This window comes from Camelus ferus, chromosome 1, assembly GCF_009834535.1.
Source record: "Camelus ferus isolate YT-003-E chromosome 1, BCGSAC_Cfer_1.0, whole genome shotgun sequence".
Lineage (NCBI taxonomy): Eukaryota > Metazoa > Chordata > Mammalia > Artiodactyla > Camelidae > Camelus > Camelus ferus.
Window position 1 is genome coordinate 47708468 of NC_045696.1, and position 16081 is coordinate 47724548.

A 16081-nucleotide genomic window follows, 5' to 3' on the forward strand; every position below is an offset into this window, starting at 1 on the left:
ACATGCCACTGCCTGTGTGCTTGAGCATCACTCCTAAGGAAATTTTCATGAGGTTACTGTCATCTTGAAACAAGGCCTTGCCAATGGTTGGATTACTAGTTAGAGCTTAAGCCCATAGCAGAATGATAAAAGGTTTTGATTGCTAAGTTTAAAATTGATGCCAAATATTCACAAGAAATGTATGAAAGTTCAGACCCTTGGACTCAGTAGTTCTGTGCCTGGGAATCTGTCTTAAAGAAAATAATTTTAAAAAAATTTTAAAAATCCACCTGTATGAAATATTTATTTCAACATTATCCACAAATAATGAGAAACACTGAGACTAATGCTACTATCCAAAATACAGGAATTATTACATAAATTACGATGAATCAACTTAATGGACTGGCATAAAGCCGCTTATCAATAAATCATTATGAGCACAGGAAGTATACCACAATAAAGGTGTTTCAAAAGGAAAGAAACCAGGAGGCATATTAAGACTACATAATGGAGAACAAAGTTTAGAAATAAATCGTAAATGAAAAAAGAAAAATGAGGCTATACTTCAGAATGAAATAATACAAATAATCAATTATGATATATAAATTCTTCCCCTTAACAATTTTAAAAATATTCTTTCACTTTTGCTTTTACAATAAACAAAACTGGAAGAAAACAAATCATATCAGAAAACCTCTTCTCCAAGGCCAAACAAAAGCCTGAACGCTTGGATCTTCCTATTCCTATGTAGAAAATTATTTTCAGCAGGAGCACACCATCTAAGACTAAAGGTGAAGATTATACAGTTCTGAGGTTTGAAACTTGTTTTAGACAGATACAGAATTATGCCCAGTGGCTTTGTGGGGATACAGTAACAAGAAAAAGAAATGGTGAAAAAGTTATGTTACAAACCACTTGTTCTTGAAACCAACATTATGTAAATTCTACCAGATTAGAAGTTCAAATATCAGAAGTCATAAATGGAAGAGGAGTCAGAAAAAGATCCATCCTGGACCAGACATGTTCCTTGAGCCCAAGGACTGAATGGTTTTCTAGTCCCTGAGAGAAGAGGAATTAGGTGTTAATGTCAGAATCCACTGACTTTTTAGAAGAACTATAGTGGCATTGTTACCCCTCCCCAGGAGGTGATACTGTCCCTTCTTGGCACCATCATGGTAGTCACAGCAGAAACTATGAAATGTATAGCAACCATGATATAGAAGTTGTCTCCTCCTTACAATAATCCTTCCTCATAAAATCCCATTCTTGTCTTTAGAAAACTTTTCTTGTGATTAAAGTATGAAATTGTTAATTGAAAATCAAACAAAAAAGTCCAATGTGGTCAATGTTCCGAAGTTTAATTGTATATGTTGTGTCTGATCCATTTTCTTTATTTTGTAATTAATTTTCTAAATGGCTTAAGAGGCTTCTGGTTCCATGAAACAATCTGAAAACAGTAAGAATTTTTCCAAAGAATAGCTGTCAAATTATTTTTCTAATAATTTGTTTCCTGATGCTAGTGTTGAAATGCCAAGGCTCTCTGACAGATAACTGTTTGAAATGTGAGCTCAAAGCTTTTAAATAGTATGAGACATCGGTTTTGGAACCAGCTGTTAAGCAGAAAGGCAGGGCCAGCGGGAAAAGGAGGAGACAGTAATGGAGGTGCCAGTAAAAGCTCTGGACCTCCTTTCTGATATTGGCATGTTAATGTTGGCAAAAGGGTTCCCAGCATTTGCAGAACAGTAATTAGGCTGAATTTTTTTTTCCAAGAGAAAAAAAAAAAAAACACAAAAGACCTTCATTTCTGTGTAAATTAAGAATTCTACATGTTAGAACAAAATGAGAAAAAATTATAAATTAGAAAAAAAATAGAAAAGATAATCTAAAACTGTGTTAACAAATGTTAAATTTTCTAACTGGGGAAAGGACTTTCAAAATTGCACTTCAAAGGCAAAAGAAAAAGCTCTCCAAGATGATGTGTTTACTTGGTTCTTAACCTCTTAGTCTAAAGCTGCACTGCCCAGTATGGTAGCTACCGGCCACAGGCGCACATGATGTGTGCTATATGCATAAAACACACACTGGATTTCAAATATTTAGATGGAAAACAATGAATGTAAAATGTCTCAATATTTTGCATACTGAAATTATAATATTTTTGTGTACCAGATTAAACAAAAACATTATTAAAATTAGAAATTTTGCCTGTTTCTTTTTACTTTTCTTAATGTAGCTACTAGAAAATTTAAGATGACATATGAGTTTTATATTTGTGGCTCTCATTATATTTCTATTGAACAACCCTGGTTCATAAAATAATCAGATTGAATTAAATTCCTTTAAAATCCCCCCTAGCTCTAGCATTTTGACACTAAGAGACTACAGGCTTAAACTAGTAAGTTTTAAATACAAAGTTACTTTAGGGAAATCACAGTTTGGTCACCCTGCCATTATTTCACCACACTTTTTCACCATGCCCCCTAGTGCTTTCTCATTCTACTTCCTACAGATCCCCAGTAACCAAGAAAAATGAATGTGTTCATTTATTTCTTTATAAACTGCAAGTATGTGGTTCATAAGGCCATTGTGAATTGCCATTCAGTCGTATTCCTTTTTGCTTCACGCCATATAATATGTCTTTTTTTTTTTTAATGATCTGTAATGAACAATGAACTTGTGTTTTTTTCCTCAGTTTTAACACTCATAAAATAGGAGTCTGGGAATTAGAGAACCTTAGATGTCTTATGTTCCAGTGGTCCACACCCATGCTGGCACCTCTGCATCACCCAGCGAACATACGAAAAACTGATTTCTAGGCTTGATATCTAGAGATTCTGACTCAGTAGATCTGAGACAAGACAGGATTCTATACTTCTCAGGGAGCTGTCCAGGTCACTCAGAGGCACAGCCAGATTTGGGACTCAGTGGTCTAGCCTAGCTCACTTCATCTCTAACTGAGGTAAAATGAATTATCCCAGTGCTAAGGCCCAGTGGCCCCAGACCTGGAACCAGGATGCAGGGCTCCTAACTCCAGCTCACTGCCATTGAGACACATTCTGCCAAAGGCACAAATTACTCACTCCTCAAGAGCTCCCGCCATCAGTATATCTTCCTTGTCAGTTTTAACATCCAACTCAGGCTCTCCACTAAGCAGAAGCTTCAAGTTATAAACAACCAGCAAAGTTCCTAGTGGAAAAGTAGATGTTTGACTTGTCAATATTTAACTACACTAAGTATTAGTCATGGTGCTATTGTTTCATCTGTGGAATTAAGCCTGCCATAGACCGAATTTCCTTTTGTACTTCAGTAAATAGTATGCTTGGATAAGTTCCAAAATATACGTCTTACAGCAAATTCTACTCTGTGCCAAGGAGTGTTGAGTTTCTACAGTACAGTGCTTCTTTTTACTACTCAATTCATTATATATTTCAATGTGGATTCTTAAACTTTGGCACTGGTTTCATAATTTGCATTATAAAAACTGTTAGAAGCCTGAGCCAAATTTGTATTATAGGTAAAGCTCTCATTGGCAGAACCGAAATCAATGCCCATAAGAACAAAGATGAGTTTTTTAAATTTGTGTAAATATGAAGTATTGCTTTTAGGCCCTAAAACAGGTGTTGGTAAACTCTGTAAAGGGCCAGATAATGAATATTTCAGGCCTTTCAGGCCTCTCACAACTACTCACAACTCAACTCCACAGTTGTAACATGAAAGCTGCCGTAGTGAATACATAAATGAATGATGTGGCTATGATCCAATAAAAATTTATTTACAAAAACAGGTATGGGGCAGGATTTGACCTGCAGGCCCTAGTTTGCTGACCTCTGCTCTAATGCAAAGTAAACAAAGAAGTCCAAATTCTTTATGATGTTGATTATAATATAAGGACAAATAGCAACGTCAGAGAAATTAAAAGAACAACCAATTATAATTTTTTTGGTAATACTAAAACAGAAGGGAGAACAGTGGAGTGACTGAGGATTTGGACTTGGATTTGGGAACCTAAATGCCTGTGTCTAAATCTGGGATCAATCATTTGCTAGCATAATGGCCTCAGATAAGTTTCTTAACTTCTCTGAACCTAAGTTTTCTAGTCTACACAATGGAGCTCATGAGGTACCTACCACATAGAGTTGTTTTACAGATTAAATGAGTTAACTTTTACAAAGCATTTAGAAAAGTATTCAGGAAGTACTAGACTCTTTGTTACTACTTATATGAGCATTTCACAATTGGAAGGCAGCTAAGAGATTACATTAACTGTCTTTAAAGTATGCCATGTGGATATTAATGAAATGAATATTTACTTAGCTGCCAATATTTTTCCCTCTATGACAAAGGGAAAACAATAACAGAAAACTTCCCTTTTAAACAAATTAGAGAAGAAATTCTGAAGGTAACATAGACCAAGTTAGAAACAAAGTTTCTCAGAATTTTACTAGACAACATAACATAAAACAATTTTACTATAAACATAACAGAATTCTGCCAATAACTATTACAAAAAGCAGAATGCAAATAGCTTTCTCTAGAGTAGGATTCTTTTTGTTTCTAGATAAGAAAAGTTGTAGAAGTCTGAAGAAAGACTGGCACAGAAGTCTGAACTGGTTACTTTATAAATTGCTAACAGTCTTATAAACCCTGGGATCATCTAATCTTGGATGCTGCAGTAAACACCTCCAGACTTTGCTGTCTCATGCAGGGACTGTATCACCCTCTTCCCATCCAGCTTCACCAAGCTTATACAAGTACACACCTTTCTCCCAGTGTCAGGGACTTAACAGTGATTCCTGTTTGGATTCGCCTAAGACAAAAGTTACATAAATAAGACAAATAACCACCCCATATGATATCCCATGTGATATTATAAATAGAAAAAATATGAAAACATTGAGTCTTTCATAAGACACTGAAAACAAATACTTCCATCAAAATTTCAGAGTTTTGATGATCTTACCACACTTCCCGTAGATCACATCAAATTGCTGCATCAATTCAGCTTCAGTTTTAAACGGAGAGTACTCATAAATTATAGACAGTTCTGTTGAGAACTTTTGAGGATCATCTGTGACAGATTCTTTGGTTCTTGTTAACCATGAAGGTATTGGAACCACAACCTATTTAAAAAAATGCACATCAATTTACTATGAAATACACAAATGAAAACCATCATTCTTCTGTCTGATCCTAATTCTGTTCATTTACCATCCAGCCGAATTATAAAACACAAAGTTAAAGTTTATTCCCCCTCCCCCACATTCTAGTTTTACAAGGAGAAGACGAGTAACAAATATGTATACTCCAAGTTTTATTCTAAAATGCTCTACTGCAGAACATGCAGACAGATGGAGTCTACTTCAGCTCCCTACTGAGCTATGGGTTGAATGGCAGAGGGAGCAATGGTATCGGCATTTTAGAAGCTGAAAAGCATATGACAGCACATCCAAGAAAACCAGTCTGAAGCCCATGCCAGAAAAGAGAAGAACCAGCCTGATTTACAACTCAGTCTCCTCAAAGGCTCAGAGGTTGATGGCATGAATTAACTCTGGAGGTGGGTAAAAGGAAGAGAAGCCCCATCTGGCAATAGCTCTTCCCCCACCTCCACTGGGACGGGATGTCTATGCTCTGGAAAGAGTGGGAAAATGCTTTTCTGGATTAGAGGACAAATCATGCACAGTTGGCTAGGGACATACTGAAATTAGGGGGATTATATAAAAGTATACATGTTGGATGCTGAGAACCCCAGACCTCTTCTCTCATTTGGTTGCCAGGAAGCTGTCAGTCAGCTAGGCCTTCAGGCAGAAGACTGTAGGGGTCTTTTTTGAGATAGCTGACCAGCCCAGAAGGAAAGACACTGAGGATTTCCAAAAAAAACAGGCCATCTAGATCACATTATTGTGGCACTCATGGCTGCCAAGCCCCACCCACACTACACTCCCAGAGCTTTCAACTGACATTTTATTGGACTGATCTTCAAAGTACTGAGGATTAAAAGCCATCTAAGAAAAGCCTCTAATGTGATTCAGACCAAATAAACAAGCACAAACAAGCAAGTCAGTGGTAACAAAAACCGTAAGAGAAAGATGAAAATTTCAGGGGGAAAAAATCAATCATAGTTGATATCTTCAGAGCTCTAAGAAGCAATACTGTATCCATGAAACAAGAACTATGTATCTTTAAAAAGGAATGATGAGAAAATTTAAATATTCCTTAGAAATAAATAATATGATTATAGGAAAATTTTTCTAAGAAAGGGTTGGAAGAAATGTTAGAAAAATCTCCAGGAAAACAAAACAAAAACTATAAAGGACAGAAAGCAAAAGAGAAAAGATAAGAACAAAGATCTTCAAAAAAAAAAAAAAAAAAGAATGGGTCACACAGAAGACTTGGGAATTAAAATGGCTTCAAATAACTTATTTTTATCTTTTTACACCTTTATTGTGATATGCTTTCTGTACAGTAAACTACACATATTTCAGATGTACACTTTGATGAATTTCGATAGATGTATACACCTATGAAACCACCAATCAAGACAGCTAACATTTCCATTACTCCCCAAGAGGTGCAATTTTTAGGCTTCTGATTTATCCCTCCCCATTCCCTTTAACCCCTGGTAACCATAAGTTTGTTCTCTATGTCTGTGGCTTCAAGCTTTTTAAATAATGACACTAGAAATTAGAAGATAATGGAGCAATGCCTTCAAAATCCTGAAAGAAAATTAATTCTAAGAAAAAAATACCAAGCCAAACTATCATTAAGTGGGTACGATAAAAACAGTTCCCTGCATATGAAGTCTCAAAATATTTTCTCTCTCATGCCCTCTTGCTGAGAAAGCAAACGGAGGATGTGTCACAACAAGAAAAGGGAGCAAGCAAGGAAAGAAATTTGAAATGTGACACAGAAGAGAGGTGAAGAGAATCGCCAGGAGGGTGGCAGGGCAGATCCCAGGATGACAGATGAATGCCAGCTTTGGAAAGCAGGAGTGTGAGGGGCAACGCCTGAGAAAATTCCAAAGCAGAGCTCTTCAAGAAGGTGGGACTGACAAAATGGCAGCTTGGGATTGGGGTTAACATAGTGATAAAGGCATATAAAACCAGCACACATGCAGGCAGAGATAAGCACACAGAACACTAAGCAATTATTAATTATTAATTAAAAGTGGTGCAGGAAAGGGAAAAAATGATAGTTCATGAGACAGCCTAACTGTGCATAGTGTTCATACAGTCTCGTAACATAAACACTGAAAACTGGCATAACCAAAATTACACTCGAACTATGTTGAGAGTGGAGAATTGGAAGGGTGGGTATGTGTGATAGGAGGAAAGAAAAAGAAATAGGTAAACCCTCCTGTTTTCTAGTGGGAGGTTAACAAATAATGCCTACATCAAATCAAGAAGTAGCAATACAAGCATGTTACATAGAGATTTGCAGGAAAATATCAAAATACTGTTGAAGGAGATTGCCTCTGTATAAGTGGAAATGGGAAGGGGTTGCTGGTTTTAGTTTAAAAAAAGAGAATGGCCCATTTTAGGAAAGCTATAACCTCGGCTGTGACCCAACTTCCCTCCATGCCCTTTACATACAAGAGACATAATGTAAATGCTTAAAGTATGGCTCCTCCTCATGTCAGAATCCCACTCAGCTACTCTCTACTGCCTACAGACTGCTCCAGCCCCAAGCCAGGACTGCCAGTGGACATGACGGCTTCCTGCTGGGCAATTTCCATACTATCCCTCCAAACCTACAATCATCTCCCAGTCTGACACTTGCCAAATGCCATTTCTCACCACATACCTGCCTTTACAGTTGTAAATTGTACCCTCTCCATAAAAACCCTCATTGACCACTCAAGGCTCTCTAATCTCTCTATCCACATCATTGCTTTGGATAGTTCTGTAACAGCAGGAACACATACTCACTGAACAGCATGCTTTTTAAACACCCTTGCTTTGTTATTTATCAAATTCACACTTGTCTGCCTTATTTTGTGACAAGACTGAGAACACTTTGACAGTCAGACAGTTTTCTTCTGCTTTCTAGCTGGGTCTATCCAGTGCTGGGCCGATAGCGATGCCTCAACATGCATTTGCTATACTGAATTATAACTGATGTTCATAATAGTAAAACTCAAACACTGCAGATTAATAAAATGTCTCTGGGTCAGCAAATGGAGTTGAAATTATGAGAGTTAGAGTTATAGTTTTAAGTATGTTTTGCATTCAATTTCTTTAGATGTCATATTCCAAGTATTGTGAATCCAGTATTCTATTTATTTTAAAAATGATCATCTATTTTTGGACAAGTAGAGTAATTGTTTTGTAGGCTTCTTCCAAAAAGCTCATTGTGCCAAAGGGAGCCTCTTATCCTGAAGATTTGTGTACCTGGATAATAAAGTTCTGAAAACTGCCTAGGAGTTAAAAACTTACTCAAGAAAAGATCAATAGGACAAGATTCCAATGACCCCAGGATGGGCAGCCACCCTCTCTCCATTTCCCAAATACATATATATATTCTTAAATTTCTTTTTTTAAATTGAAGTAGAGTCTGTTTACAATGTTGTGTCAATTTCTAGTGTACAACGTAATAGTTCAGTCATACATACACATATATTCGTCTTCATGTTATTTATAGATTACTATAAGACATTGAATATAGTTCCCTGTGCTATACAGTATAAACTTGTTGTTTATCTATTTTATATATAGTAGTTAGTATCTCCAAATCTTGAACTCCCAATTTATCCTTTCCCACTCCTCTCCCCTTAAGTTTGTTTTCTATGTCTGTGAGTCTGTTTCTGCTTTGTAAACAAGTTCATTTGGCTTTTTTTTAGGTTGCACATGAGTGATACCATATGGTATTTTTCTTTCACTTTCTGGCTTACTTCACTTAGAATGACAATCTCCAGGTCCACCCATCTTGCTGCAAATTGCATTATTTTATTCTTTTTTATGGCTGAGTAGTATTCCATTGTATAAATATACCACAACTTCTTTATCCAGTCTTCTGTCAATGGACATTTAGGTTGTCTCCATGTCTTGGCTATTGTAAATGGTGCTGCTAGAAACACTGGGGTGCATGTATCTTTTCAAACTAAAGTTCCCTTCAGATATACACCTACCCAGAAGTGGGACTGCTGGATCATATGGTTAGTCTATTTTTAGTTTTTTGAGGAATCTCGATGCTGTTTTCCATAAGGGCGTATCAAACTACATTCCCACAAACAGTGTAGGAAGGTTCCCTTTTCTCCACACCCTCTCCAGCATTTATTGTTTGTGGGTTTCTGAATGACGGCCATTCTGACTGGTGTGAGATGATACCACACTGTAGACTTGATTTGCATTTCTCTGATAATTAGCAATATTGAGCATATTTTCATGTGCCTATTGGCCATTTGCACATCTTCATTGGAGAATTGCTTGTTTAGGTCTTCTGCCCATTTTTGGATTGAGCTGTTTTTTTTTTTTTTTTTTATTGTTAAGTTGTATAAGCTGTTTATATATTCTATAAATTAAGCCCTGTCAGTCTCACCTTTAGCAAATATTTTTTTCCATTCTGTAGATTGTCTTTTTGTTTTATTTTTTAGTTTCCTTTGATGTGAAAAGCTTATAAATTTAATTAGGTCCCATTTGTTTATTTTTTCTTTTATTTCTGTTGCCTAGGTAGACTGCCCTAGGAGAACATTGCTAAGACTTATGTTAGATAATGTTTTGCCTTTTTTTTTTTCTAAGAGGTTTATAGTGTCTTGTCTTATGTTTAAGTCTTTAAGCCATTTTGAGTTTATTTTTGTGTATGGTGTGAGGGAGTATTCTAACTTCACTGATTTATATGTAGCTGTCCAGTTTTCCCAACACCATTTGCTGAAGAGACTGTTTTTGTTCCATTGGATATTCTTGCTTCCTTTGTCAAAGATTAATTGACCAAAAGTCTGTGGGTTTATTTCTGGGCTCTCTATTCTGTTCCATTGATCCATATATCTGTTTTTGTATCAACATAATGCTGTTTTGATCATTGTAGCTCTGTAGTAGTGTCTGAAGTTTAGGAGGGTTATTCCTCCAGCTTCATTCTTTTTCTTCAGTATTGCTTTGGCAATTCTGGGTCTTTTGTGATTCCATATAAATTTTAGGATTATTTGTTCTAGTTCTGTGAAAAATGCCCTGGGTAATTTGACAGGGATCACATTAAATCTGTAGATTGCTTCAGCCATTTTAACAATATCAATTCTTCCAAACCAAGAACATGAGACATCTTTCAATTTCTTTAAGTCATCTTTAATTTCCTTAGTCAATGTTTCGTAGTTCTCCATGTGTAAGTCTTTTACTTCTTTGGTCAGATTTATTCCTAAGTATTTTATTTTTTTGGATGCAATTTTAAAAGGGATTGTTTGTTTACTCTCCTTTTCTGATATTTCATTGTTAGCATAAAGAAATGCAACTGATTTCCGTATGTTAATCTTGTATCCTGCTTAACTTTCTAAATCATAATCAGAAAGAACCTATGATAGACTTTATCTCCTGAGATGGTAAATGAAAACAACCCCATTACCATGGGAACCAAAGGAAAATCTCAACCCTTACCTCATTCAGACCTTCTCTTTCACAGAACGTCTGAGAAAAAAACACACAGGTCATCGTTTCCTCCTTTTTTGTAAAAAGAATAAAGTCTTTTCCAATCCTCATGGATCCACTATATTAAAAATCAAAAACAATGGTTTACACCTCAAACAGCAGAAAGAAGGAACAGGCAGGCATGATACTGTGTACTACAATGGGTTGTTCTTTTCCTAGAAAGAACTCCAATGTTTTGCTAACCAAAAACCAAGAGAGTACAAGTATGATTTTTTTCCTCAAAGCCAAGCAGGATTTGAACTAATATAGCGCCACACTCTTGCTTGGGATGTGACTACTGAAGATAAGGTGCTAGGGCTCAAGCAAAGAACAATCATCTTGTCCCTGGCAGGTGTTACACACGTGTTAGTGTCCTCATGTCCTCACCTTTTATGGAGGTGGACTAATAAAATATGCTGTGGACACATAACACCTACACTGTGGTATGCTTGAGAAACAACAGAACACAAAAATACAATGAAGCTCCAAGGTACAGGGGTGCTACTTCAGCAATCCCTGAAAAAAAGATTCATCACCTACTTGAGATTTAAATTGAAAAATATTGTGAAGATTTAAGTCAGTTATGGGTATGAAAATTCTAAAACAAGGTAGGACTCTCAAGTTTATATTATTTCTTAATCTTTACAAACTTAGATCATTCTCTGTAAGATTTCCTTTATCTAAATATTATTCCCTCAATAATCCACATCAATAATATATGAATTAAAAGAAAAAAAAGTCTCACCTTTTAAGACCATTGCCATATTGCCCAATAAACTTCAAGGTCGATAACCGTTTCTTGGATGTTCCAAAGTAAATGATATCTGAAGCTTCCTCTATAATTGACAAAGACATCTAAGTGGTTAGGACTGATAAGTCACTCACACTGGCCAGAAGTCCAGCTGTCAGGATGTCATACATATTTCAGGACATTGGGACAAACTGACACCTTTTGGGTCAGCCCAGAGATGAAGATCCTTCTTAGGCTCAATAATCTCTGAGCAGGATCTTAACGGTAATATATTGAAGGAGGTCAGACAGACCCAGCCATGTGACCCTGGGTAAGTAGAGTTTAAAACTCTGAGCCTTAATATCCTCGTCCCTAAAGGCGAACTACTAACACTTACATCCCAGAGTTGTTGATGAAGATGAATGAAATGAATTAAATGAGATGATGTGTTAACCTTGAATAACACACGTCATTTGATAAATGCTAATAAATTAAAGGTGCTATAATCATTTGTACCATTAGTAATTTCTATGGTTTTTGTCTCTTATCCAGCCCCATGTGAGACTGAGAAGAGTAGAATGGCTTCTGGTCTGCTGCTCACTGGGGAAGAAGGGCTACTTATTTCAGACTTTGAGAAGTAGTCTTCTGATCTCTTGAGGACATTTTGGAATTCTAGAGAAGAATCCTCTGAACTTCAGAATATACATACCTCTAAGAAACAGAAATGCTCCAGGAAACAGGGAAATATAGAAATGGGTCTCCTAATTGGCCTCCCAGAATACACACTCCAGAAATGCCTTCAGGACCCTGTGTCAGTCTGGGTGAAGACAGGCTAGAGTTCAGTGGAACTTGGCATAGGGTGTGTAAAGATAGTCTGCTTGCCTGAAACTGACTGGACCTTTTATCACATGTTCTTATTAAGGGTTGGGTATTAGATGAAGGTGTCTATAATGATAATACTAGCTACCACTTACTGTTCAGTATGTGCCAGGTATTATATCATATACTTCATCTGCACTGACTATTAAATATTTATAACAAACCTACAAGGCTATAAGGAAGATACCATTATTATATGCATGTTACAGATAAGGAAATTGAAGTTTTAGGAATTTATGTAACCTGCCCAAGGTCACATTGATAAATGCTACCCACAGAGCTATAAGCAAGAGTTGCAAAAGACCAAATCCCATGGTTTTCATCACACACCACACACACTCTCATGTATGGTGGACAGAGTTCTGGGCACAGGGATGGAACATTGGATAGGACAGACATTACCCCCGCCCTCAATAACTTTATGTCATGGTTGGAGAAATAGACAAACAAGATCATTTCTGAGAGAATTAAGTGACGGAAACAAAACTAGGGTAACATGATAGAGAAGTAACAGGAGTGTGGCCCACAGACAGAATGATCAGGGAAGGCCTCTTTCATAAGGTGTCATATGAGGTGAGATTCAAACGATGAAGAGCCAGCCAGGTGCAGCTGGAGTGCCATAAGCAAAGGCATGAGCAGGACGAGAAAAGGTCAAAGAGGTGGACAGAGGCCAAATCATGCAAGAAGTGTTACTGGGGAGTATGAATTTAATTCTAATGGAAAACCACTAAGAGTTTTAAGCAGCAGCATCAATATGATCTACTAAAAGAAAAAACCCACTCAGGATTGCTGCATGCGGAATGCACTATAATCGGGCAAGACTGGAAGTGAAAAGAGTTTGGAAATCACTGCAGTCATCTTCTACAGGTCAAGATTTATGGAGCTCAAGGTAGGCAACAGATATTTTCTATTTCCAGTCATCAGAAAAACTCTTCCAACTTATTACTTGAGTTCCAATGTGAATAAAGAAATGCTCTCTCAACACTAGTGGGACTTTTCAAAATATAACTGTATATGTCAACTGAAGTGTGAGTTTCTTCTGAGGATCACAGTATTTGTCACTTGTCTGTGTTTTGATCATTTTGTTTGAGGACCCATATAAAGAAGCTGCTGCTTCTTTTGAGGAACTACCTTAAAATACACCACAAATATTCTGACTATTAGACCAAGGAGGTCTTTGAGACTTGGAAGAAGAAAAGTGTTTTACTTTGTATTCTTAGCTTCTATCAGCACCAACAATCATTCTTTCCAAATTACTTGAACTCCCTCATCATTTGTTAAATCTAGTGGTCAAAATCTCTGGCTTGTGGGACATACACAAATGTTATAAGAATTCAGGGATAAGCTATCCCAATTAATGCAAATCCCTTATCTGAGGGAATAACATCTCAATTCCACGAGACACAGTATTATGCACCTACTATGTGTTGCCTTTCTGCTAGCCTTGAAGATAACAAGGTAAATCATGCAATGAATTGCAGATGTTTTCATTATGATGAGAACATTCAATTGAAGCAACTAAATCTCTCAACATGCAGAGGAAAAATACAAACCAATAAAAACAAGGAGAGGTGTGATGGAAATGTTATCTGTCTTGATTGTGGTAGTGGTTTCATTGGTGTATAAATCTACCAAAACTCATCAAATTGTACATCTGAAGTATTTGTAGTCTACTGTACAGGAATCATACCACAATAAAGGTGCTAAAAAAAAAAAAAAAAGGAGAGGTGACCTCTACCTCAAGGTCAAGCAGAAAAATTTAAATAGCCTAAAGGCATTGGAAACTGTCTCATGTCTGTCACAAGCAATAACTGAAGAGTGTGCTAAAAACAGTCTCACAGTCCATCCAATTACTGTTTGTTTTCCATTCATTTCCAGATCCTTTTCCTTACAAGTAACAGGGACCCTGTGCCTTTCATTTTTCTGGCGATATTTATTTATATTCACTTTTTGTCTTGCTTTAGATGGTTACAATGAATTTACTCTGTCAGCTGGAATATTTAAACCTAAAAAGTTCAACAATATGTTAAGTCTGGTGTTTATTTCCCCTAATATCTCCATACCTGTTTCTGTATAGATGGCTCAATTTATTTTTATTTATTTTATGGGTTTTCAGACTGCTCTAACAGCCAGTTAGGTATCTAGATAATTAACTTACCAGGGCTCATACCACATCCATCATCCAGGAAGCACAACATGAATCCACCCTGCAGGTTTTCATTATCCACTGTAAGAGAAAGCAATTATTACTAATAAATATTGGGCTTAATTTGTTAGTCAGAAAGTCATGCTGCTCGAGTAATTATTTGTCCTCCTAAAATGCAGCCACTGAATGACAGAGTTATGGCACAAGGATGAGGCTCAGAAAGGCGTCTTTGCAACAGTTTCACAAGAAACTGCTGGAGGAAAATGATCAAGCAACAGAAAGGCTTTAAATTAACATGTTTTACATGTACACAGTAATAAATTATGGATACAGCATGACATGCCCTCTCTGGAGTCTGACTGCTCCTTTCAACTTCAGGTGTCTCCTCCCTGGGGGAGGGAATAAAGAGAGACAGTGATGTGACCCCGGGATACCCCTATCAAACTGATCCACCCTTATGCCCTTCCACCCAAGCACTAATTCTAAAGTCAATCCAGGTCATTCTTATTAAATTCATCAGGCTCTCTTCCGAGGTGTTAATTCCCATAAGAGCCATTTTGCTCATGCTTCTTGGTGGCAGCAAATATTTGCCTCTTGAAAATGCATTAGATTTTTGAAAGTAGCTATTTGGAATCAATTTTGATGATTAAGAGATATCATTAAATTACATAATATAATCTCTTGTTTAAAAAATTTTGAAGGTGTAACCAAAACTAACGAGACTAATTTTAATGCACAGTTTGTAATCTGGCTCTCAAAGTAATTTCAACATTTGGAAATATAAATTCTAGCACATCTCTTTTTGGTAACAACTTTATTGAGAAATAGCTTACACACACCAAAAAAAAAAAAAACCCTGCACATGTTTAAAATGTAAAATTTGGTATATTTTGACATATGTAAATACCTGTGGAATCATCACCACAATCAAGGCAGTGAACATAGCCATCACCCCAGGTGTTTCCCTGTGTCCCTTGTAGTCCCTCCTTTTTGCCCCTTCTATGCCCTGTCACCCTCACCCCCACCCCCAGGCAGCCACTGATTTACTGATCTATCCTTATAGATTCATTTCTAACACATTGATTAAGTTAACTGTGTTCGATGGTCACCTCTAACCCACATTTCAAAAGTTAATGTTCAATATAGTCTATAAATAAATATCTAAAAAGCACACTTAAGCTTTCTGAGTTTATCATTTCATGGCCATGTACCCACTTCTAATCCCTCTCCTCTCTTTAATTCACTTCCGGTCTACAAACACTTTGGATCTTTGCTACCATTTCACTTTCCCACTTCTCTCCACCTGGTCTTCTGGTCAGCTTCCCACAACTTCTGTGTCAGCATAGTCCTCTCCCCCTCTAGGTATACACTCCATCCAGCCCTCCCTCTGACTAAAGCTAACATTCCTCTGCTTTTCAACTTTCACTGAGTTCTCTGCATGATGCAGTAATTCTCAGCCTTGGCTGCACATTTAATCATCAGGAGATATTCTGAATGAACTGGTCTTGGATGGGGTTCAGGAATAAAAGCTCCTCCCAATTATCCTCCCAATTATCCTAAGGTTGATCAGGACTGGGAATCACCTGATCCAAGTCAGCCTGCATAGTTACAATTGATTTTACAGCCCTTGGTAACAGTTCTCATGTAAGGATCTTGCAGAAAGCAGGGCATTTCTTTGGTGAACAGGTGGGAAAGACTCAAAATTCCCAAGAGACATACACAGTGCTTAATTTT

General features: G+C 36.9%; 1 protein-coding gene across 1 annotated transcript in view; it reads right to left on the reverse strand.

Moving 5' to 3' along the window:
- MORC1 (MORC family CW-type zinc finger 1) overlaps positions 1-16081 on the reverse strand; it is a 143973-nt gene that overhangs the window by 117790 nt on the left and 10102 nt on the right. Inside the window, 5 exon segments of the mRNA XM_014565682.2 lie at positions 3063-3168; positions 4943-5102; positions 10563-10671; positions 11338-11428; positions 14360-14428. Of these exon segments, the coding sequence (XP_014421168.2) occupies positions 3063-3168; positions 4943-5102; positions 10563-10671; positions 11338-11428; positions 14360-14428 (535 nt within the window).